The following is a 22,347-nucleotide window of genomic DNA, read 5'->3' as shown; positions in this document are numbered from 1 at the left end:
TATTAGGCTACGGTGATACTCCCAGAGAATTAACTATAGGTCTCCAGAATTCTAACTCCTGGCGCGAGTATCCTTAATGTAACTTTTAAGGATATCGCATAAAATCAGGGGAAGTATTTCTTGATACGACACATGGAAAGACTAAGTAAAGCCTTTATAAAGATTTGGTTAGGATTAAAAGAATATAAAGGATGACTGTGATCTTAAAGACTCATGAGGAGTCTAAAATCATATGACGTTTATACTTGGTAAAATACAAAAACATTTCCTGAGTATCAAAAAATTCACAAATGAATTATGAATCATAGTTAAATTAAAGATTGCTGGATTACAGAAATTTAATTACAACCATTACATTCATAAATGGCTGTCTGCTAAAGAAGGTGATGAATGCAAGAGTTGATGGGAGAAGTACAAGAGGAAGGCCAAGGTTTGGGTGGATGGATGGTGTGAAGAAAGCTCTGGGTGATAGGAGGATAGATGTGAGAGAGGCAAGAGAGCGTGCTAGAAATAGGAATGAATGGAGAGCGATTGTGACGCAGTTCCGGTAGGCCCTGCTGCTTCCTCCGGTGCCTTAGATGACCGCGGAGGTAGCAGCAGTAGGGGACTCAGCAGTATGAAGCTTCATCTGTGGTGGAAATGTGGGAGGTTGGGCTGTGGCACCCTAGCAGTACCAGCTGAACTCGGCTGAGTCCCTGGTTAGGCTGGAGGAACGTAGAGAGTAGAGGTCCCCTTTTTTGTTTTGTTTCTTGTTGTTGTCGGCTACCCCCCAAAATTGGGGGAAGTGCCTTTGGTATATGTATGTATGTACATTCATTAAAGCACTTCAGGTTTCATAACACTATAATAAATATACCTAAAATAAATAGTTAGGTTTACTCTAAAATGTTCAATAAAAAATGTACTGTAAATAGATTTTTTTGTAAAAAATCATAGTGATAAGCTAAAAGTAGATAGAAATTCTGCATACCTTGAGTCTTTCTTCCTTTTCAATTTGATTAATTTCTTCTAGTCGCTTCTGTTCCTGGTAACTCTTGGTCCGCTCCCTTCGCTTCTTCTCCATGAACTTGCGGACTTCTTTCACCTCGTAATTACGGACGCGAGGAGGAGCTGCGGGAATGTTTTCTTTTGGAGGAGCCACTGGAAAAATAAAAAAGTTTTCAAAAACAAGAACGCAGGAATGTTTTCTTTTGGAGGAGCCACTGGAAAAATAAAAAAGTTTTCAAAAACAAGAACGCAGGAATGTTTTCTTTTGGAGGAGCCACTGGAAAAATAAAAAAGTTTTCAAAAACAAGAACGCAGGAATGTTTTCTTTTGGAGGAGCCACTGGAAAAATAAAAAGTTTTCAAAGACAAAAACGAAAAATTAAGATTATAACAATAAAATCAATCCTTCGTACCTAAAAAGAGAGTAAACTGAAATACCCTGTTGCGAAAAGAGATTGACTGTAACGAACCAAAGTGGTAGATTAAGTGAATATTGCAAACTATTGAACATACAAAAGGCTGCTTGGGGATAATGATTTAGACTAAAATTCAAAACTAGAGGGGCACTCAGTAGAGCGCAGACCTCCGCCGCCACAGCCAATTCCTCGACCTTGACTTTATCATGCATTAATTGGCGTGGATTTTCATACACTCAAATATGAACCAAGTTTGAAGTCTCTGTGACAACGATGTCCAAACTTATGGCTGATTACGTGAATTGGACATTTTGCTTGACCGTGACCTTGACCTTTAACCATGACCTTCCAAAATTTTATAATGTTCAGCTTTTTACATAACAGTTAACCCCTACAAGTTTCATTACTCTACGATTAAAATTGTAGCCAGGAAGCTGTTCGCAAACACACACACACACACACACGAACAAGGGGTAAAACATAACCTCCCTCCAACTTGGTTGGCAGAGGTAATTACCTGTGTCAGGATTCTTATTTGGCTTTTTTGCAGGTCGCTCTGATACCTGAGACGGCGCCGAGAGGTCTCGTTTTCGGGGAACCTCTTTGGTGGGCTCTTTCTCGTGTTTTTCTTCTTCTTCCTTGGCATCGCTTTCTTTCTTTTTGATGGACTCTGCTTTTGAAGGGGATCCATATTTTTCCAGAACGGCCTTCTCGCCCACGCGCCAACTTCTCGCTGTAATAACTGAGATGAAAATCAGACATATTACTTACATTAAGCAACAGGGAACACTAGCACAGCAGTTATTTACAAATTTGAATCACTTTCAAACTATGCAATGCTTGAAAACTTTCAACTGGTAATTCTTAACTTCTTGACATGCCTGCTATTAACTTGAATTGAAAATAATCATTAACACAAATTGAGAAAAGTACTAAAAGTAGTTTACTGCAATTCAGCAAAAGTTAAAATAAAATATACAGAGCTTAATTGCATAAAAAGAATATTCAATTTTTCTATTATAGGATTAAATGTCTTATGCACTATCAGCCTAAATTCCCAATTGGTCTCCGTGTGTCAAATCCCATGATTTTCTGGCCGTTCTTTCTAGTCCATAACCTGGTCATTCCATCTATTACTTTTCTAATCGTCATTCTTCTCTCCTTTATACCAAAAGTCCAAACCATTCCAATCTTTGAAACTGGCCTCTTTTTCAACCCTTGGTGATCTTCCTGCCTCACTCTTAGCATTTTGTAGTCGCACCTCTTTCTAATCTCTATTTGCTTATGAGAATTCAATACATCTATGAACAACACAAGACCATTTTGATCCCAATATCAAAATTATAAGACTAGACTACACATTGATTTGTATTAATAGCAAAATCATAATAGCTATGATTTACATGTATTGAGTTTTTACCGTCAACTCACAAAAATCTTCTTCTATTAACGTGCCTTATATCCCATTTTTTTCATGGGTTAAGCACAGTTGTGTGACGGAGCCGAGAGAAGGTTGTGAACTCAAAGGCAGTGTGAAAGCAACTGAGTTAGTTTATTAAAGAACACTCTCCTTTATATACAAAATCTCAAAGCAACAAGAATTTTCATGTTCAAATATTGACACTGTTACAGAGGAAAAAAGCAGACATGATTTTCCAGGTTCTTTTTAGTGCGAGGGGAGAGCGAAGATACAAGCACAAAATGAACTATGTACGATCGTGTGACACACGGTTGGTACAGTTGCCTTCTTTTGAAAGACTTTGCTTTTGGCTTTTGAGGTAGACCATAGTCCCGATCGGCTGCCCTGCCTGTCGGCAGCCGGTCTTTTAATTTACATGTTTTTTACCTAACCATACTAACCAGAGACCTTTAATAGGGGAATGACCAGGCTGCCAGGTGGCAGGGAAGCCCCGCTCACCTAGAAGGTAGCGCTCCCTTCACTTTGACCTTTGGCCTATGCCTTGTGGGGTGGCTGAAACAGATGGTGAAAAATATAAATTGATTCCCTAAGCGCATAGGTGAGCGTCCATAGAGAGCCGATCACAGATCTGAAAAAGGAAGCGCCACTGTGCGCCGAGATACTCTCGAGTCCTGTAAGTCGCTAGGCGAGAGCATGGCTGCTTAGTCAGAGCAAGGCAATTGTCTGTTGTGTCGATTACTAACAGGAACAATTCCTGTTCCTGTGCAGTTAAGTCTTTCGTGCATGATGATGAATGCATTTGACCGTGAGAGGAAGAGTGCGTATGTTCTATTTGTAAGTCCTCAACTACTAACTGTGCGCTAAGAGGCGATCTCGAAATTCTTTTTTTCGTAGGATGGCATGCTATAGATCATTGGTGAACTGGAGCATAATTTATTATCTTGATGTGCATTTTTGCGTGCCAGAGAATCTTCAAAGTTGGAAGGAATAGCGATAAAAGTTTAAGAGCTTGTTCTGAAGTACGTACTTGCACACGAATAGGAGAGCACGTGCTGTGAGTCAACTGCTCTCTAGGAGAGCCTCGTTCAAAATAATGAGCGAGCGAGCAATGAGGCATAAGATCCAACAAAGAATATGTGCTACTTGGCAAGTGTGCATGTTCCAAGGGGAGCTAACGCTTATTCAAAGGCAACAAAGATCTAGGTCACTGCTTAAAAGAATGAGAGCGCGCTTGAAGAGCTTCATTTATGACAGTAATTATACGACTCAACAGGAGGGGAAGGGAGATCCTTTGGTGAGAAAACTACATTGTCTTGGATAGAAACTCTCCTCTTCATCCTGTAAAGATAGTGCAAGAGAGGAGATTGTTTCCCCAATGTACGCTTAGCCAGTAAAGGGGTAGGAAGGGAAGGAGGGTTGAAGTGGTTCCTTGAAGCTAAAGGCGAGATTGCGGTTCATCTATTCCCGATGGAGAAATCAATCCTGAGTTGGGAAAGCCAAGGGCTTCTTTGGCAGGTGCAGCAGATGACAGAGTCTTTGCTTTGGATAAAGCTAAGGCTTGCAGGAATCTCTCTGGAAGGAAATACTTCTATCCATAAAGATGGCTACACAGTAATGTTTTTAAGGCATCATCGCTTACAGGGTCATCTGAAAATGTTTTATCAGGTTTGCCAAGAGCCAAAGAGATATCTGCTCTTCTAAGGGAAACAGGTATCGCTGTCTTACTCTGGTCATCCCCACGTTTAGATTATCGTCACCTACCTTCTTCGTATTTCCCCCAGAGGAGGGTGATGAAAAAGGATCAGGAGCCTGAGTTCCAAGAGGAGAAAGAAGATAACCAGCAGGTTTCTTAACCTTAGCGGTAGAACCGGAAGGGTGAGAATCTTGCTTAGTTTTCCTTTTCCTCTTCTGGTCAAACTTCTCCCACTGATAGGACAACCACTCCCTACACTCCTCACAAGGGGAAGACTGCATACAGTCATACACCCTGCAAGCAGCATATAAAGAACGGGAACCACATTTGGTTTGCTTATGAAGGTGTCGAATCTAGGAGAGAATGCACTAATAGTGTCTTTTATCTTTATGTCATATTTCAGAATATCTAAACCCTTGAAATGAAAACCTGACAAGAATCTTAATGGAAATCATCAGGATACTAAGAATATTATGTGCCTTAATATGTAATTTTCTTACTCAGAGTTTTAAAGGCATAAGTCTTTCTGAGTCAGTTATTTAAGTGGGTAACCCCTTTTTTAATCTTGTCTCCCTAGCATTTCATGGGCTCAGCCATGTCGTGCTGATGGAAGGTTCCTTTAGGCAGCTTTCTAAGGGATATTTAGCTACAGTGATACTCCCAGAGAATTAAACATAGGTCTCCAGAATTCTAACTCCTGGCGTGAGTATCCTTAATATAACTTTAAGGACATCACATAATATCAGGGGACGTATTTTTTATACGACACATGGCAATCTTCACCCCAAATAGATTTTACTCTTTGAGGGGGAAGAGTGGCGAATGAAGGGGAGCCGTTATCAAGGTACCCGGTGGACCCCCCTCCCTGTACTCCTACGGTGCTCTCCCTCATTTCTCTCGGTGTTGTTACCATTTTCAAGGAATATTATCATGCAATTTCCAGCATTTTCATCCTCTGGAAAGTTGAGTATTTCTTCTTTCCTGTGTATAATTTTTAGCTCCCTTCTCACAGTTAAATTAACATAATTTAGGTGTGTTAAGTGGAGCACTGCCATCTCCGGAGGCGGCCATCTTGAGACCACTGTCGCACGCCATAATGCAATTATTTAGTTAGTAGTTCGACGCTCCCGGTATTTAGCTATAAGAAATTTCTAGCTAATTAGGCAAAATTATACTAGTGAAGATTGCAGATACACATATAATATTTCCTCTTCCTATTATAACGTTCTTTCATATACGATAGGGCCTCGGTGGTACCACTCGTAGCCATGGTCCCCTCTCGAGTTAGGCTATCCTAACCCGTTTAGTATACGTTAGTATCGTTAATCCCTTTGTTTAACCTCTAGTATCGTTTCTATCAATTCGGTCGGGGATATATATATCCCCTAGAATTATTGGTATAATTCGATATGCTTCTTTTTTTAGAGAAAAGAGAATAAACCCTTCTTCCCCCCTGAGTGCCGCCATCCCAGGTGGCAACCCTATCTTCCGTCATCGCCGAGTAGTTAACTCCGGCTTGACATGGATAGTGTTTTACTGTCGATCTTCTTTGCCGGCGAGTATCCCGGCTTTGAAGTATGATAGTAACTCAGGGTGTATTGTCTTGTAGCCGACATTGTCATCGACAGAGGAATCGTTGTTCCTCTGCCGGCTATGACGTTGTCGGCAAAGGAAGCTAGGCTTCCCTAGTCTACAACCGAAAGTGGATGGCATAATTGCCGCCTCCTTTCTCCCTTGTGGACTAGAAGACATGTCTTATATCTGGCAATGTCACTGGCAGGGGCATTGTTATTCTCCTGCTGCCCATGACGGCGCCGGTATAAGAAGCTAGGCTTCCTTGATTTACAAATGCCGTCACAAATGTCATTTGGCCGTTATTCTACAATCATTCCTGCTTGCCGGGCTGACTGGCCGGGTTCCTACAAACGGAGGTTAGGTTACCTCCTCGACCAACTCCCTACCGGAAGCAAAGCTTCGGGAAAGGTTGAGCTGGCCCTGACGGCTGCCAATGGGAAACCCATCATATTGTTGAGAATTCTTCAGTCCTCTCATTGACTGCCATCCACAAACCTTGTAACCGGCAGTACAGCCAGCAACAGAAATTGTGGCTGGATGGAAGCTAGAATCAGTGTATTCCTCCCCTTCCATTAGAGTTCCCATTCTGGGAAGAAGGCTGTAGGAGGCAGTAGCCTCCTGCACTCCTAATTATTGTACTAAACTATAATAATACGGAGTCGTCCTTCCCATCCTTTCTCTCTCCCTATCAGTTAGTGCCGCCAGGCACTAGCCTAACCCCGGTAGTATACCGGTAAAACTACAGTATATGACAATACAATAGCTAGTATTCCTGCAGAATAACAAAACAGCAGTTAGAAAACTACAGTATACAATGATACAGTAGTATAAATCTTTCCAACATACTCTGTGTATCCTTTTACAGTCTATTGCTGAGACAGAATAAAATGTTGAGGTGAAGTATTCCTTCAACATCCTGATGAATCCTACATTATCGGGATACTGATTATTACCGTGCAGTATTAATATTCTACAAGTGGAGCAGTTAGTGTAAATATTCACTGACTCCGGCTAAACGTACGAGTTATTCCACTCTGTATTTTCCCTAATAAGGAAATTAAAAATATTAATAATGACGGGGGTCACAGCAATTGCCTGGAGAGGAAACACAGATATGTGTCTTTCCTACTTCTTTTCTAGCTTACTATCCTAAGCTATTAAAAGTAATAGTAAGAAATACTATTGTTAAGCATGTGTATTTATATCAATGATATAAACAACTGAGTACTCATTTCACCCTTTTTCTCCACTACAGGAGGAGCCAATGGCGAAGGGTGCAGTTGTGTTCTGCAACCACAAGAGAAAGAACTTTGTGGGCATACGATGTACAGGTTTTATGCCCCTGCTGCATCGTATCTGGATCCCCGAGGTTCTGGGACCCGAAGGGTCGCTCCAATCCCTTGACCTTGCTGACCGAAGGCTTTGTAAACGATATCCCAAACACTACGAAGTCAAGGGATACAGCAAGGAAAACCCATCAAAGGTGAGTATGAGGCTTCCAGAAGAACTCTCCGGGACCTTACCTACCCAACAAATCTTTGAAGTGCCTACTGTTCCCTAAGGCTCAATTGAATACGTTTGTGCCCCAGGCACAGGTCCAGCCTCCCTCTATCCTACGGACAGTGGACGCGGATATCAACAAGGCACTGCAAGGCTCGGACATCCACCAAGATCGGATGTCAGAGGTGACACCGGACAAGACCTACTGCAAGAAGGCCCTGAATAAGGAGTGGTTCAACCACCCAGGGAGGAAGAAGGATCCGTTTCGACGGTGACTGAGGTCCCTCAGCTCACTGTGCCGGCATATCAACCTATGCCGTCAACCTCTTCAGCCCCAACTCCTCAACTGGCTAGACAGGTCAGCACAAGCGAAGCACTCCTAGAGTCGATCCAGCAGAGGCTGACACTGTTCCAGAAGGAACAAGAGGAGAATAAGCAAGATCTCAAAGAGATGAAGAGAGGTACAGAGGAGGAAACGCCCTGGCGCTTCCAGGGGCTCCGCTAAGCCCCTTAAAATATCTGACCTCCCTTACTGCTCCGAACCAACCCCTGGAGGTAGATGGAACACATGCCCATGTTGCATGGGAAGCTTTATATCTCCGAGAAGTTAGGGTCCATTCCCCTTGAAGAGCTCCAATTCTGGCCAAGCTTTCAGCGTACCCAGATTGCTACATGAGACTGCGAGATGAACCTACATCCCGCGAGGAGACTATACCGAAGGAAGCCACTGTCCTCGAACATGACAAGGCACAAGCCATCCTTACCAAGACCCAGAAAGGGGCCGGATATACTAACTCAAAAGTCTCAGCATTGAGCAAGAAGCACCCAACCTTCATTGCTCCTTCCTCCAGAGACTTCCTCCTTTTGGGGAAAGCCCTAGACTGTGTCATGAGAGCAGTCGAAGAGGGAAAACCCCGCCCAATCCTAGAGAAACGCACTCCATTATCTCTAGCTATGCCCACCTGCGAGAAGCGAAAAGAGGTACATCTAACGTTCTCCGTCTCGAAGTTGGATCCGGAGATAGCAGGCCAGCCGTTTAATGAGAACCTTCCAAAGTTGCCAAACCATCCTTTGAGAAAGGAACAGGAGACGAAAGATAGTCTTGCCGCCTCCCTGTTTCATCAGAACTGCTTGGAAATGTGTGCAGGCCTTTAACAACGCCCCACCCTTGTGATGGATTTGTAGGCTTTTCTCAGGTCCAAAAAAGGACCTGTAGAGAGCATGTGTTTACCGCAACAACGGTGAAACATAAACCCAGAAAACTGATTTCATCATGTATCTGGGGCGAAGACCCTTTCCCACAGGAAGTGGTCCAAGAAGTCATTGCCAAAGCCACCATGGAGAAAAGGAACCTTCTCCAAAAGTGGGACATGTCCTCAAAGAGGAAATCGTCATTAGAACTGTACAATTTCCGACCGTGACCATGACCACGGTGCCTCAAATGGTAGCCCAGCCGTAAACCACCTTCCAGATGGTCTCTCAACAGCTGGTAGCCAATCACCTGTGTTTAATTCAGGCTTTGAAAGGCACTCGACCACCTTTCGGCCCTACAAAGGTAAAGGCCCAAAAAGAGGATCCTCCGGAAACCCCCAGGGGTGGGGGAGGATGCAGTCACTGAAACATGTCCTCAGGAACCTCTAAACAATGAGAGGTTCCAGGTAGGAGGTAGACTTTTCCACTTTCGGGATCGTTGGACCTTCGATCCCTGGGTCCACAGCCAAATTACGAATGGAATTGGTTGGAAAAGGAACAAAAATCCACCCCACTTTTCCAAAATCTTCCAACACTCCACCCCCTCATTGGAAGAATATACCTCAGAACTCTTGAACAAGAAAGTAATGAGGAAAGCGAAGTCCATCAAAATTCCAGGGAAGGCTGTTTTGTGTTCCCAAGAAAGACTCGGACAAACCCAGAGTCATTCTAGACTTGTCTCCACTCAACAAGTTCATCAAGAACAAGTTCCAGATGCTTACATTGCAACACATAAGGACCCTTCTACCAAAAAGGGGCATATACAGTCTCAATAGACCTGGCAGATGCTTATTGGCACCTACCAGTCAGTCGCCCCCTCTCCTCCTACCTTGGATTCAGGCTACAGAAGACAAAATTTGTCTTCACAGCCATGCCCTTTGGACTAAACATAGCCCCAAAGGTATTCACAAAGCTAGCGGACATGATTGTCCAGAACCTACGCTCCGAAGGAGTACAAGTAGTAGCATACCTGGACGATTGGCTGGTGCGGGCAGCATCCAAGACTACTTGTCTGCAAGCGGCCGGAAAGGTGATCCAGTTCCTGGAACACCTGGGCTTCAAGGTCAATCGCTAGAAGTCTCGCCTTTCTCCAGCTCACCAGTTTTAATTAAAGAAGAGGAGAGAATTAGCGGCATCTGTCAAGAGACTAATCCAACACCAGAGGATTTCAAGACGCCAACAGGAAAGAGTACTGGGCTCTCTCAGGTTCGCAGTAGTGACAGACCCGGTGCTAGAAGCACAGCCAAAAAATGCGTCAGGAGTCTGGAGAAGATACGCATCAAACGCTCAAAGAGATCAACAAGGTTGACACGGACCCGATTGCGCACACTATTAAGGCCGTGGTCAACGAATAAGAGCCTGGCACAGACAATTCTCTTGCAATCACCACAAACATCAGTGGTGATACACACGGATGCCTCCCAGGAAGAATGGGGAGGCCATTCGCATGAAATGAAAGGGCAAGAAATTGATCATTCCAGTTCAAAAAACTTTCACATCAACATCTTAGAGGCTATGACAGTCCTCCTGACGTTGAGGAGACTATCCCCTCGCAGAACAGTCCATATTAGACTGGCCCTCAACAACGAGGTGATAGTAATATGTCTAAATCGACAAGGCTCGAGTTCACCTCACATTAATCAAGTGATGTTAGCCATCTTCCACCTGGCAAGGAAGAGAAGATGGCATTTATCAAGCAGTTCACCTTCAAGGGTTCCGCGATGTGACGGCGGATGCTCTATCCAGGTGAAAGCCAATAAGAGATAGAACAGTACCTAGACGCAGACTCATTCTCCTTTATTCTCGATGAAAGTCCCGGAACTGCTGAAAGACCTCTTCGCAACGAGCGACAACAGGAAACTACCTCATTATGTAGCCCCTTACGAGAACCTTAAGCTGAAGCGATAGACGTCATGTCTCTCGATTGGAACAGATGGAATCGAATTTATGTTTCCACCAACCAATCTCCAGCTAAAAGTCCTCAACAAGCTAAGATCTTTCAGAGGAACAGCTGGTGTAGTGGCCCCCAAATGGCCCAAAAACTATTGGTTTCCTCTAGTTCTAGAATTGAAACTGTAGCTGTTCCCTCTGCCGTACCCAGTTTTATCCAAACTGGTGCAGAAGTCGACTGTTACATTTCACCCTCGAGAACCAACAACCTGCATCTCATGATTTTTTCGTCCTAGCAGCAAACAAAAAGTTTGGGATCTCGAAGAATGTGGCTGACTTCATTGTAGAGTACAAGTCAAGTCCAACCAGGAGACATTGTGAATTGTCTTGGAAGAAAGGGGTAACCCTTGTGAAAACAAGGGGACCAACAGATTTCTGTCTCTCTTTCTTCTTTTACCTACTTGAACGAGGCCTGACTTCCACTACGATAACCACGTGTAAGTCGGCTCTGACTAGACCTCTTCTATACGCCTTTGAGACGGACCTCATAAGCGAAACCTTCAAGGTGCCAAAGCATGCACTAGACCCAAGCCGACAACCCCTCCAAAGCCCATTACATGGTCGTTGGTCAAAGTGTTGCACTATGCTTCGAACCTAAACAATAAGGATTGTACTCTAAAGGAACTAACACAGAGTCAATTTTCTGTTCGCAATAGCCTCAGGGGCCAGAGTTAGTGAAATATTGGCCCTATCAGGGATGTAGGCCATATTCAGTTCACAGAGGAGGAAGAACTGAATCTTTTCCCCGATCCTACTTTTCTCACCAAAAACGAGCTGCCCACCAAAAGGTGGGGTCCTTGGAGAGTCTGTCCACTGAAGGAAGATGTTTCCCTATGCCCAGTAGGGTGTCTTAAGGTCTATCTTTATAGAACTTCAGACTTCAAGGAACACCAGCTCTTCCGAGGCGAAACCTCAGGATCAAAGTCTATCCCTAAAATAACTGAGAGCAATGCTCACCTACTTATTCACAGAGCGGATCCTGACAGCTCACCCGCAGGTCATGATCCTAAGAAAATTGCTTCTTCACGGAATTTCTTCCAACACTATACGAAGCAAGTACATGAAATAAAACATGTTGTGGTGGCGGCGGGTAGTTTAAAAAACGCGTCGTCTAAGCACTGCGACGAGCAGTGAACTGCTTTGGGACTTTCCAGTGCATCGGGTGCATGGGTACATTTACCCTCGAGTGCAAATCACAACGATGATTAACACACTGTTCCATGTAAGTGCATATCTGACCAATAACACCAGTGCCGAGTGAACGTTGCGTCACGGTGTTCATGCATTTCCAAAATCTGTACGAATCAGTAAGATTTGGTTTCACATCTCCATTGAGTGGCTTCATTTCGATGAAATTACATATTTTTTCGACATGAGAAAATATGGACCCTGATGTGTTTTCAATGCCGGATCAGATTCATACCTGATTGTAACTACATTTGATAATCTAGTTGCAAGGTAAAATACTAAACATATTTGCGTCTTATTGCTGCTATCTCAGTTAAAGACGAATAAAGCATACTAGAGTTTTAATTAAACCCTAGAAGTGCCCAACTTGAAATCAGAGTACAGACTTCCAAGGGATGAGAAGGGTAACCGCTGAGATTTGCCATCCGTCCCTATGGCGATACAAACTTTGAATCCTTATAGTCGAAGTCGACAATTTCCCTGCAGGGGGCAGGAAGCCCTAAGCTAGTTCCAAGCTTAGTGGATATGACAAATAACGGAAATGTCATATATAAAGGTCTAGGAGACCATATAAGGAACTCATTCAAAGTAAAGGCACTTATACAAACCCACAGATATAGTACTTTCAAGTTAATTCTCTGGTAAACTTCCATCAGCACGACATGGCTGAGCCCAAAAAAGGGATTTTGACGAAGGAAAAATCTATTTCTGGGCGAGGGACCTGTGTCGCCCAGTGAAATGCTCCTCTAGCACCATTTCTAAGGTATAAATACTGCTAAATATACCAGAGAAAAAAGTTGCATGGAATGCCAGGAATATACCCAGCTCGCTCACCCTTATAGAGTGTCAGTATAGTAACTGGGGTGCATTAAAACCACTATTAGAGGTCCCATTTTTGGGTGAGATAGCCATGACGTCCTGATGGACTCACCCTTCTTCCTTAAAATGACCCCATCCGAAACTACTCTATCTGCGGATTTTCCTGCTTAAATGCAACAAGGATGGAAGAGCCGTAGCAGTACAGGGAGGGGGTCCACCGAGTACCTTGATAACGGCTCCCCTTCATTCGCCACTCTTCCCCCCTCAAAGATAAAATCTATTCGGGGTGAAGATTGCTATGTGTCGTATCAAAAAATACGTCCCCTGATATTGTGATATCCTTAAAGTTATATTAAGGATACTCGTGCCAGGAGTTAGAATTCTGGAGACCTTTGGTTAATTCTCTGAGAGTATCAATGTAGCTAAATATCCCTTAGAAAGCTGCCTAAAGGAACCTTCCATCAGGACGACATGGCCATATCACCCAAAAATAGATTTTTAGCTTTGCTCAAAATCCGTTTTATAATAGACCAAGTTGTTTTCCATTATCCATTTTTTCATCAACCTTCTCAGACCCTAAATAACTTGAATGACGACCATTACTACATATGACTAAAGGCAATTTAGGTTACAGTAAACACTAGAAAATTTGCAGCATAAAAATATAGACGACAGAGATGTCAAACTTACTATTGGTGTCATCAACAAGTCGGCCCCCAAACTTCCTCTTCATAATCCTTAACGGTCTCTCTTGTTCCGCCTGAGATTGTTTGGCGTCAGCCTCTCGCATATCCTGCCAAGAAAGTACGTCCTTTTGGGACTGTGCCGATCCTTGGGAATTTTCAATGCTTGAATGCTCTTCTAAGGGTGACCTTGCATCGACATTTTGCGGAGAGGGAGACTTGTGGCTCCCTTTCGACGTATATACACCAGTTTCTCCCTCTTTAGTATAAGTGTGGGTGGAACTCCTCGATGACCTAGATGGTGAGGACGAGACAGAACTGCTCTGCGGGGTCTTCAATTCGTTTTGCTCAACACCACTTCTATATTTCTGTCTATGACCAACAAACCGAGGATCAGGTGGCAGCCTCTCTCCTTGTGTGTAACAGGAGCTACCCTCTGTGACATCTTCCCAGACTGCTGAGGGAACCTTGCCTGAAAACAGAGAAGAAATAAAAAGGCTGTAAAATAAAGTGCAATTATGGAAGAACAAGAAATCAAGAGAAAATTATGTAGTTGAAATTACATATTAAATATATGGAAGTTTTATTAATAGTGAACATTTGGCCCCATAAGTGAAGATTACTAGACTAGCAGATGTTAACCCTTTTACCACCAAAGGACGTACTGGTACGTTTCACAAAACTCATCCCTTTACCCCCATGGACGTACCGGTACATCCTTGCAAAACACTGCTATTTATATTTTTTTTTGCATATTTTTGATAATTTTTTGAGAAACTTCAGGCATTTTCCAAGAGAATGAGACCAACCTGACCTATCTATGATGAAAATTGAGGCTGTTAGAGCAATTAAAAAAAATATACTGCAAAATGTGCTTGAAAAAAAAAAAAAAGCCAGGGGGTTAAGGGTTGGAAAGTTCCAAATAGCCTGGGGGTGAAAGGGTCAATGGTGGTGATGATACGCGATTACTGTAAATGTGTCAATAAAAGCTGTGAAAGACCTTCCATGATTAATCATCATCCAAAAAATCTATGTGATACAGTACTGACAAATATCTAAAATACACAGAATATCCTGCAAGACTACTGTATCTAGTACTGTATTCCTTTAAATAGGGAATATGTTTTCAGCAAGAGCTTGAACTGTCGCTGAAATCCTTAGCAAAGTAGTTAACGACGGGTGGTGAGTGCGGACGAGTAGCCCGGCCCCTCTGCCTGTCAGAAGCTCAGCGTTTTTCTTTTCTTTTCGGCTGTAACAAATATGGATGTACTGTTGCATCCTCAATATATCTTTTCATTCCAGAAAGTGAATACTGACTGTTGATGGCTATGGATGCGAGACTTCCCGCCTGCATTCACCACCTATCAGTAACTACCTCATTAATGGTTTCAACAGCTGTTCTAGCAGGCTCTAAAAGTATTCCCTATTTGCAGGATGAAAGGTTTTTATATGCATAGGAAACATTTTCATATCTGGTTAAGAGGTCTTACTCCGAGGAAAAGTGCATACAGTGTGCCTCACATTGCAAAGCCTCTGCAGTATCCCTTTAGCCCAAGACGTTCGACTTTTTAACTTCATCGTTCTCCAAGTCCTAGATCTTGGGATTTTTTGAAGAGGTCCCAGCACTCACCATAGTTTTTCCCTCTCTCAATTCATTAAAAAGTCACTGAAACCTACCCCTTAAGCTATACTGTAATACAATTAAAAAGCAGTTTTAAATCCTATTGCTACTCATTAACTCCCCTAAGATTATCCTGACTTAATAAGCCAATAAGGTTAAAAATTCTGTCCAACAGTTTAACAAATAAATTTGCAGATGATTTAATTGCCAAGAGTCAAGTTAGTACCATCCCTTCCTTTTAGAATAAATAAAGCATTTGAACTTAACTGTTCTATGAATGGGCATGTAAATACAGGAAGGACTTACTCATTCGCTGAGTCCTCTGGGAAGTACGAGTAGTAATATTCAATGCTGGATGATTCTGATGTCTGTGAGGATCCGCAAAACCTGTAAAATAGAAAATGTTTAATATCAAAAGAACAAGATCTACTGAATCAACACAAAAGTTTTACAATATTGCAAATTCTAAAAGTATTTTTTCTATATGAACCAGAGTTCTTTGATGGGAGTATAATTTTGACGATGCCGGAAATGGTTGTTTAATTTTTTAACGCGGTGGTTGTACTTTCCAGACAGAGAAATCCTCACTATGATCTTAACCTAGGACTTGAGGGATAGTTTATGCAGGCAGTGTAACTTAACCCTTTTACCCCCAGGCTATTTGGAAATTTCCAACCCTTAACCGCCAGGGGGTTACAGTATTTTTTTCCCCAGCACATTTTGCAGTATATATTTTTTTTAAATTGCTCTAACAGCCTTAATTTTTGTCATAGAGAGTTCAGGTTGGTCTCATTCTCTTGGAAAATGCCTGAATTTTCTCAAAAAAAATATAAAAAATATGAAAAAAGAATTTTTATAGCCTTTTTTTGCAAGGACGTACCGGTACGTCCATGGGGGTAAAAGGGTTAAAGGATTGAGGTTCGTACAATTAGGAAAGCTAGAAATTATTTCAAAATTTCTTATTTGTTCCCAAACAATTACAAACCATTGTCCTTTCATGGGAGGTTTATTCTTGGGATGGAGGAAGTCCTATCAAACAGAGAACACGAAGATATTACAGAGGTCAGGCTAGGTCCCTACCAGGTGATTGGTAGCCGGTCATGGAAGAACCTTTATCAGTAAGGCTATGTTATCTTAATATTTGGTTATTTATGACAAATGGGTTTGCACACAATCTGTCCATCCTTCCACTTGTTTGGTAGAATGTGAGAATTACTTCAACACAAACTTTTCTGAAAAGAAAAGCGATTAAATCATGAGGCTTATCTGCAACTAGCATACCAGCTTCAGCACATAACAGCGCCAGCTGCAACCCAAGAGAGGGGGAAGAAAAGGTCAGACATTCTTGCTTCTCATTCTAGTCTTATGTCGCAACCGATTTCTTGGACAAAATGCTTCTTGTCCCATGAGGGAGCTAGGCACTCTTACACAAATTGCTGAGCAACTACAATGCTCCAAGGACTTGCGAGTATACTCTCAAAGATAATGGGCAGCGGAGGTTAGTCTTGCATTTCCAGATTCAAGACATGCACCAATGATACCTTTTTCCAGAAGGCTTGGGTTAATCCAATACCCCTGACTTTATGCGCTCACACCCTGGATGGTCCTTCCATCCCATCGCTGGTTGCAGGGTAGGAGTGACGGATTGTTTAACGAGGCTAGAACGCAACACTGATCTCGGATAACTTTTTCACCCTTCCAGGGCTGAGGAAGTGCCTTTGGTGCTCTGAGTTATCTTCAAGGCAGAGAAGCAGCTGCTTTTTGTAGTTGAATTAGTAGAACTTCAAAAGTTCAAAGTTGGAGCAAATGCTTTTTTGCTGACCAGACGGACATGAGTCATTTTATAGTTTATGTATGACATATTTGTTTTTGATGTTGTTAATAGTTTATATATGACATGTCTGTTTTGACGTTGTTACTTATTTTAGAATGATTTATTGTTACTGTAATTTGTTCTCTTCCTTTATTTATTTCCTTTCCTTACTGGGCTATTTTTCCCTGTTGGAGCCCCTGGGCTTATAGCATCTTACTTTTCCAACTAGGGTTGTAGCTTGGATATTAATAATAATAATAATAAAAGAAGGGTTGTGGAAGCATATTGGAAATGTCCCTGACTGTCGATCTGCTGTACCACTCAAGCACGATTGCTTCTTACAGGTGCCTGCAACTTTACAATACTTGTGAACTACGGGTTCGAGATTCGGGGGAAGCTATAGGACTACCTGGTGACTTATAAGCAGCCACTGCCAGACCCTAGCTTGGGTGGAGAGGGGACTTGGGCGTTATAATATTTACATATATGGTCAGTCTCTAAGGCATTGTCACTGTCCCTTGCCTCAAGCATTGATGAGCAACCTTTAAACCTATAAGGGATGGAGAAGGATTTGAACCTGAAGTTATGAATGGCTGGGTTCTGGGTCATGACCATGAACTCCGTAACAATGGCGATAAAGACCTTCTGTTGTTCTGAATGACTCATTAGTGCATGGAAACTTGGCGCATGGGGACTTTGTGCGGTGACCTAGCATGTGAAGTCCTATTTTCTTTGGATGTAGCTGTACTAAGAGGCGATCATGAGCATGGAGGTGGTCATAAGAACTCTTAGCTGATGATCGTAACGCATAGAGGTCCTCGGAAGCGTCCGAGTGAAGGAGATTGTCAGCATGGCGAACTATTAGACGGTGATTTTATGCATGGAGGTGATAATACACGTGGCGACAATAATGCTCATAATGAATCTTCGGCTAGTCATCATGCGTATGGAGAGCTTTCAAATGATCATCATACCAATGGAGAACGAGCGCATGGAAGTGGTTGTGCGTAGAGGTGCTCATTTGCCTCTCTCGGTCTGACATCTAATATCTCTGTCGTATTGTCTCTCTCGTCCTCTGCGCCGTCATCCTTGTTGTCTAGATGTCTGACAAAGGATGAGAGAGATGCTTGCAGCAGGAGCAGAACATCCATACCAAGTGTACATGAAGAGGGGTTAGGAGACGTCAAGTCAGACTTGCGTCACTTTCTATTCTTCGTTTTCGGAGGTAGGGCTGCATCTAAGGGTTCAGCAGCAATGGACGAGGTCGAAGGTACAGGGCTGGGAGAAGGAAGAGAATGAGGAGGTTTCCTATCCTTGCCAAAATTTGTTGTCGAAGATTTTCACACAAACAGCGTCAACACTATGGAAGGCGAGGATCGAAGGTCTGCTACCCCTCTGGTAGGTAGGGACTGGTCAGCATGTGTCATGTCGCAAACTTCTTCTGCAGGTGGATCAGCAGACGAGGAAGCTCCAGTATCCACTACTCCATGGCCAGAACACGCTCAATACATAAGGAAGGCCACAAGGTCCCTAGGGTTTTGTCCATGGAGGTGTCCTCACTGACATTTGCATAGGTGGGCTCATTTCAAGGAAAAGGTCGGTGAATACCACCTTCCCTTGCAGAAGGTCACCTCAAATGAAGCTTCCACTGAGGGCAGCTCGGAGTCACCTTCCTTCTTCAGTTTTCCTCCAAAGAACAAAGCTCTAGAAGAAGAAGCAGAATGCATAGCAGCGCAGCCACCAGAGGGCAGAAAGCAAGTCAAAAGACTTTATTAACTTAGAGGAAGACCACGAAGCCAAAGAATCCTTCTTGGACTTCCTTCTCCTGCCGTAATGGCATCACTGTAAAGGTAGCCATGCCTTACACTCGTCACAGGGAGATGACCGTGAACAGTTGTGCTCCCTACAGAACGGGTAAAAAGAATGGGGATTAATTTCCAGCTGGTTCATAAACTGGCCGCCAATGCAACTAGGCTTACCAGAGTAAGACTTCATGCCTGCTCATAAATACAACGTACACACTCATGATCAAAAAGAGAAAAAAGTTCTACTGATATGTAGCCAAGCTTTCTTTAGTGCAGAGAGTACATCTAGACTACTGAGACTTAAATCAAAGTGGCTTCTTAGGTGCTGTTGAGGAGGAGGCTGAGCTTCCCCGCCACCCGCCAGTAACTACCGACACCATATTATAAATTTCACCAGCCTAGTTCCAACTACGCTGAAATCATGCTCTTATCAAAGGACAAGAGTTTGTGTATGTGTAGGAACAAATGTACAGTAATTTCTTCCTTTCTTATGCGTCAACAACACTTTCTACTCCTCTTTCCTGACATTTTCCCTCAAAGAAATCTACACTTAAATTGTTCCAAAAACATTAAAAATATGGTACCTTAATTTTTTTAAACTATAGCCAATCTAAAAAGTCTGTATAAAAACACAGCATAATTATAAACCCACCAATACCTCTGGCATTTATCTCAGCTTGCGGTACCTCCTCCCATACTGGAACACCCTTCCTCAAGATCTGCGATATGAACTGACGACGACCATCGTCCGCTATGTTCTGTTGATTGCCCTCTGCCATCTGGTTACTAGTATATCTGACCCCATCACTTTCAGACCCTGATCCTAATAAGTGAGAAGTTACATTCCTCGACTTGTGACTTCTTTTATGCGACTTTATCTTGTCTATGCTGCCCACATGGCTCCCCTTCTTCGACGGGGGTTTTGGGAAGGAAACGTCGACGTAGTTGAACTGAACTCTGGGCAGTCGCGCTTCGGTTTCTTTATCGATTTCGTTAAGTACGCGATGCCGCAACTCCCTCACTGGCTGTAGGTCGAGGTCATCCAAAGGAACTGCCGGTCTGGGGGGAATCTGACGGGCTGCATCCATGACCGAGGTGATTAATCATAAGAAGGGGATTACTTTTATGTCACGCATCCAATGCATCTGGAATGATAAGATTCGTTAATGAATTTTACTCTGCTTTCTATTATCAATTGAAAATGGTAACAGTTTGTAGTAACCTATATAGAAAAGACAACCATACAAAGAACCCACATTTGAAGATATTGCATACAAGAGGAAAATTATTGCATGTTCCTTGCAATGCTATATCAATCACAAAGAAAACTCAAAGACAAAAGAATGACTGATGTGTATTACCACTGATGTATGGTAAAATTACAAACTCATCGGAATTCATTTAAGATCAACAGAGGAACATCAAATTTTATCATCAGTTACATAAGACTGCTTAAGATGTCTAAAACAAAGTTCGTCTATTTTGGGTTCCATACGATGTTAAATTCAAAGGGTTATAAAATAAAAACTAGTGAATGCTTTACATGTAAAACAAAATGTATAATAAAAATATAATTCCTTTACCCTGATGTAAAAATTCCAAGCAATTATATCTTCTGTATATCAATACTTTATAGTAATTCCAAGTTGGAATTGGTCCTTTCTTTCCAACAATACTTTACATCAAGAATACTTGAGGAAAACCCTTTATATTAAACCTCATTGTACTCGGAGTAAAACCCTATGAAACATGCAGAGAAATAAAAGTCACTATAGTACTGCTATTACCGTTTAATGAAAATTAAAATAACGTACATTAAACTTAATGTGCAGTGCTTAACTATATGAGTGATAAGCCACTGATTTATCTACCAAAAATCTTCAATGTTCATGATATTAAAAGTCAAGAGGATGATTTTCACATTTACTAGAATACAAACCAAAGTCATTTTTATGGATATATCTTTCGGCAAAGCTGGAATGGCTGTAGAAACTAGGTAACAATAGTCCATTTCTTTTATCGAGGCATATTTACACCGACTCGCAGGGGTGCCCTTCTAGCTCGGAAAAGTTTCCTGATCGCTGATTGGTTGGACAAGATAATTCTAACCAATCAGCGATCAGGAAACTTCTCCGAGCTAAAAGGGCACCGCTGCAAGTCGGTGCAGATATGCCTCGATAAAAGAAATGGACTATAGATACTCAATGAATGGTAGCTGGTGATTGGGGTAATACCTCATCTATCGCTTTCATTCCGGCCTGAGGACAAGAAAGACATTTGTATTCCGGATTTACAATTTCTCTCTCTGAAAATACAAGAGCTTATTATTACTTGCTGTGGTAAAACCTTAATTAGAAAACCAGGATGCTATAAGTCCAAGGGCTCCAAATAAAAAGCCCAGTAAGGAAAGGAAATATATAAGCAGATAGAATAGTGTGCCCAAGTGTATCCTCAAGCATGAGAACTCTAATCCAAGACAGTAGAAGACCATGGTAACAGATGCTATGGCACTATCCAAGACGAGAGCAATGGTTTCATTCTGAAGTGTCGTCCTCATGGAATAGCTGCTTACCATAGCTAAAAGTCTCTCCTAACCTTATCAAGTGGAAAGTAGCCACTGAACAATTTATATTCAGAAAAATATGCATGTATAGTTCACACGTAACCGCAGCATATTGCGACGGTTTCTAATGCGCCACGGTAGCAACATCCGCTTGGTCAATGCAAAGGGAATCATGTAAAACTGAGTACAGTATACACAATGCCGTCTTTGACGCTGTTTGTGCCGATTCAGTCTGCGATTCAACAACCAAAAACAAGATATTTCTTCCATGTCCATTCTGTCACGAGGCCACAAAAGCGTTAACCCTTTTACCCCCAAAGGACGTACTGGTACGTTTCACAAAACTCATCCTTTACCCCCATGGACGTACTGGTACGTTCTTGCAAAAAACTCTATTTACATTTCTTTTTGCATATTTTTGATAACTTTTTGAGAAACTTCAGGCATTTTCCAAAAGAATGAGTTCAACCTGACCTCTCTATGACAAAAATTAAGGCTGTTAGAGCAATTTAAAAAATATATATAGCAAAATGTGCTTGAAACAAAAAAAAAAAAACCCTGGGGATTAAGGGTTGGAAAGTTCCAAATAGCCTGGGGGTAAAAGGGTTAAATAAACATACATAAAAGGCATTACCGCGTGGAAGCCTCCAAGATCAAAATGTTTCACGTAAACAATTACAGCGTTAAACGAGCGATAGTTAGCGGTTAAAGAAAACCTTGTGTGACCTACCCTTAGTGTTGTCAGGTGTATGAAGAGGAAAATGTGTAAAGCATAGGCCAGACTAATGGCTATATGTGTAGGTAATGGTAAAATGAGCCGTAACAAGAGATGGATACAATATTATCTAGCCAGTCAAAGAACTCGATAACTCAAGCAGTAGCATCTCAAAGGGTGGCTGGTGCCTTGGCCTACTTAATAAAGACTCAATTGTCCACATTCAAACACAGGGGGCCTTTGTATATCAGCGGCCAGTTCCTCCCGCATGGATTAAAAATGGACATCAACTAACCTAAACTTTCCCCCCTAACCTAACCTACAAGCTGCGTCCTTACCTACTTACCTA

General features: G+C 42.3%; 1 protein-coding gene across 3 annotated transcripts in view; it reads right to left on the bottom strand.

Moving 5' to 3' along the window:
• Positions 1-22,347, bottom strand: part of LOC137635262 (fap1 adhesin-like) — a 64,659-nt gene that overhangs the window by 41,745 nt on the left and 567 nt on the right. For 2 of the 3 annotated variants that reach the window (XM_068367725.1, XM_068367727.1), the window contains exons 2-6: positions 19,373-19,865; positions 15,409-15,489; positions 13,489-13,953; positions 1,920-2,144; positions 971-1,140 (exon numbers count right to left, since the gene is read on the bottom strand). In XM_068367725.1, coding sequence (XP_068223826.1) covers positions 971-1,140; positions 1,920-2,144; positions 13,489-13,953; positions 15,409-15,489; positions 19,373-19,808 — 1,377 coding nt within the window. In that variant the 5' untranslated portion in view covers positions 19,809-19,865. The remainder of the gene's footprint in view (positions 1-970; positions 1,141-1,919; positions 2,145-13,488; positions 13,954-15,408; positions 15,490-19,372; positions 19,866-22,347) is intronic. The other variant, XM_068367726.1, reaches the window with a different exon arrangement.

The sequence above is a fragment of the Palaemon carinicauda genome, unplaced genomic scaffold (genome assembly GCF_036898095.1).
Source record: "Palaemon carinicauda isolate YSFRI2023 unplaced genomic scaffold, ASM3689809v2 scaffold108, whole genome shotgun sequence".
NCBI classification, from domain to species: Eukaryota; Metazoa; Arthropoda; class Malacostraca; order Decapoda; family Palaemonidae; genus Palaemon; species Palaemon carinicauda.
The sequence above is the reverse complement of the archived record's forward strand: the minus strand, read 5'-3'. Positions and strand labels throughout refer to the sequence as shown.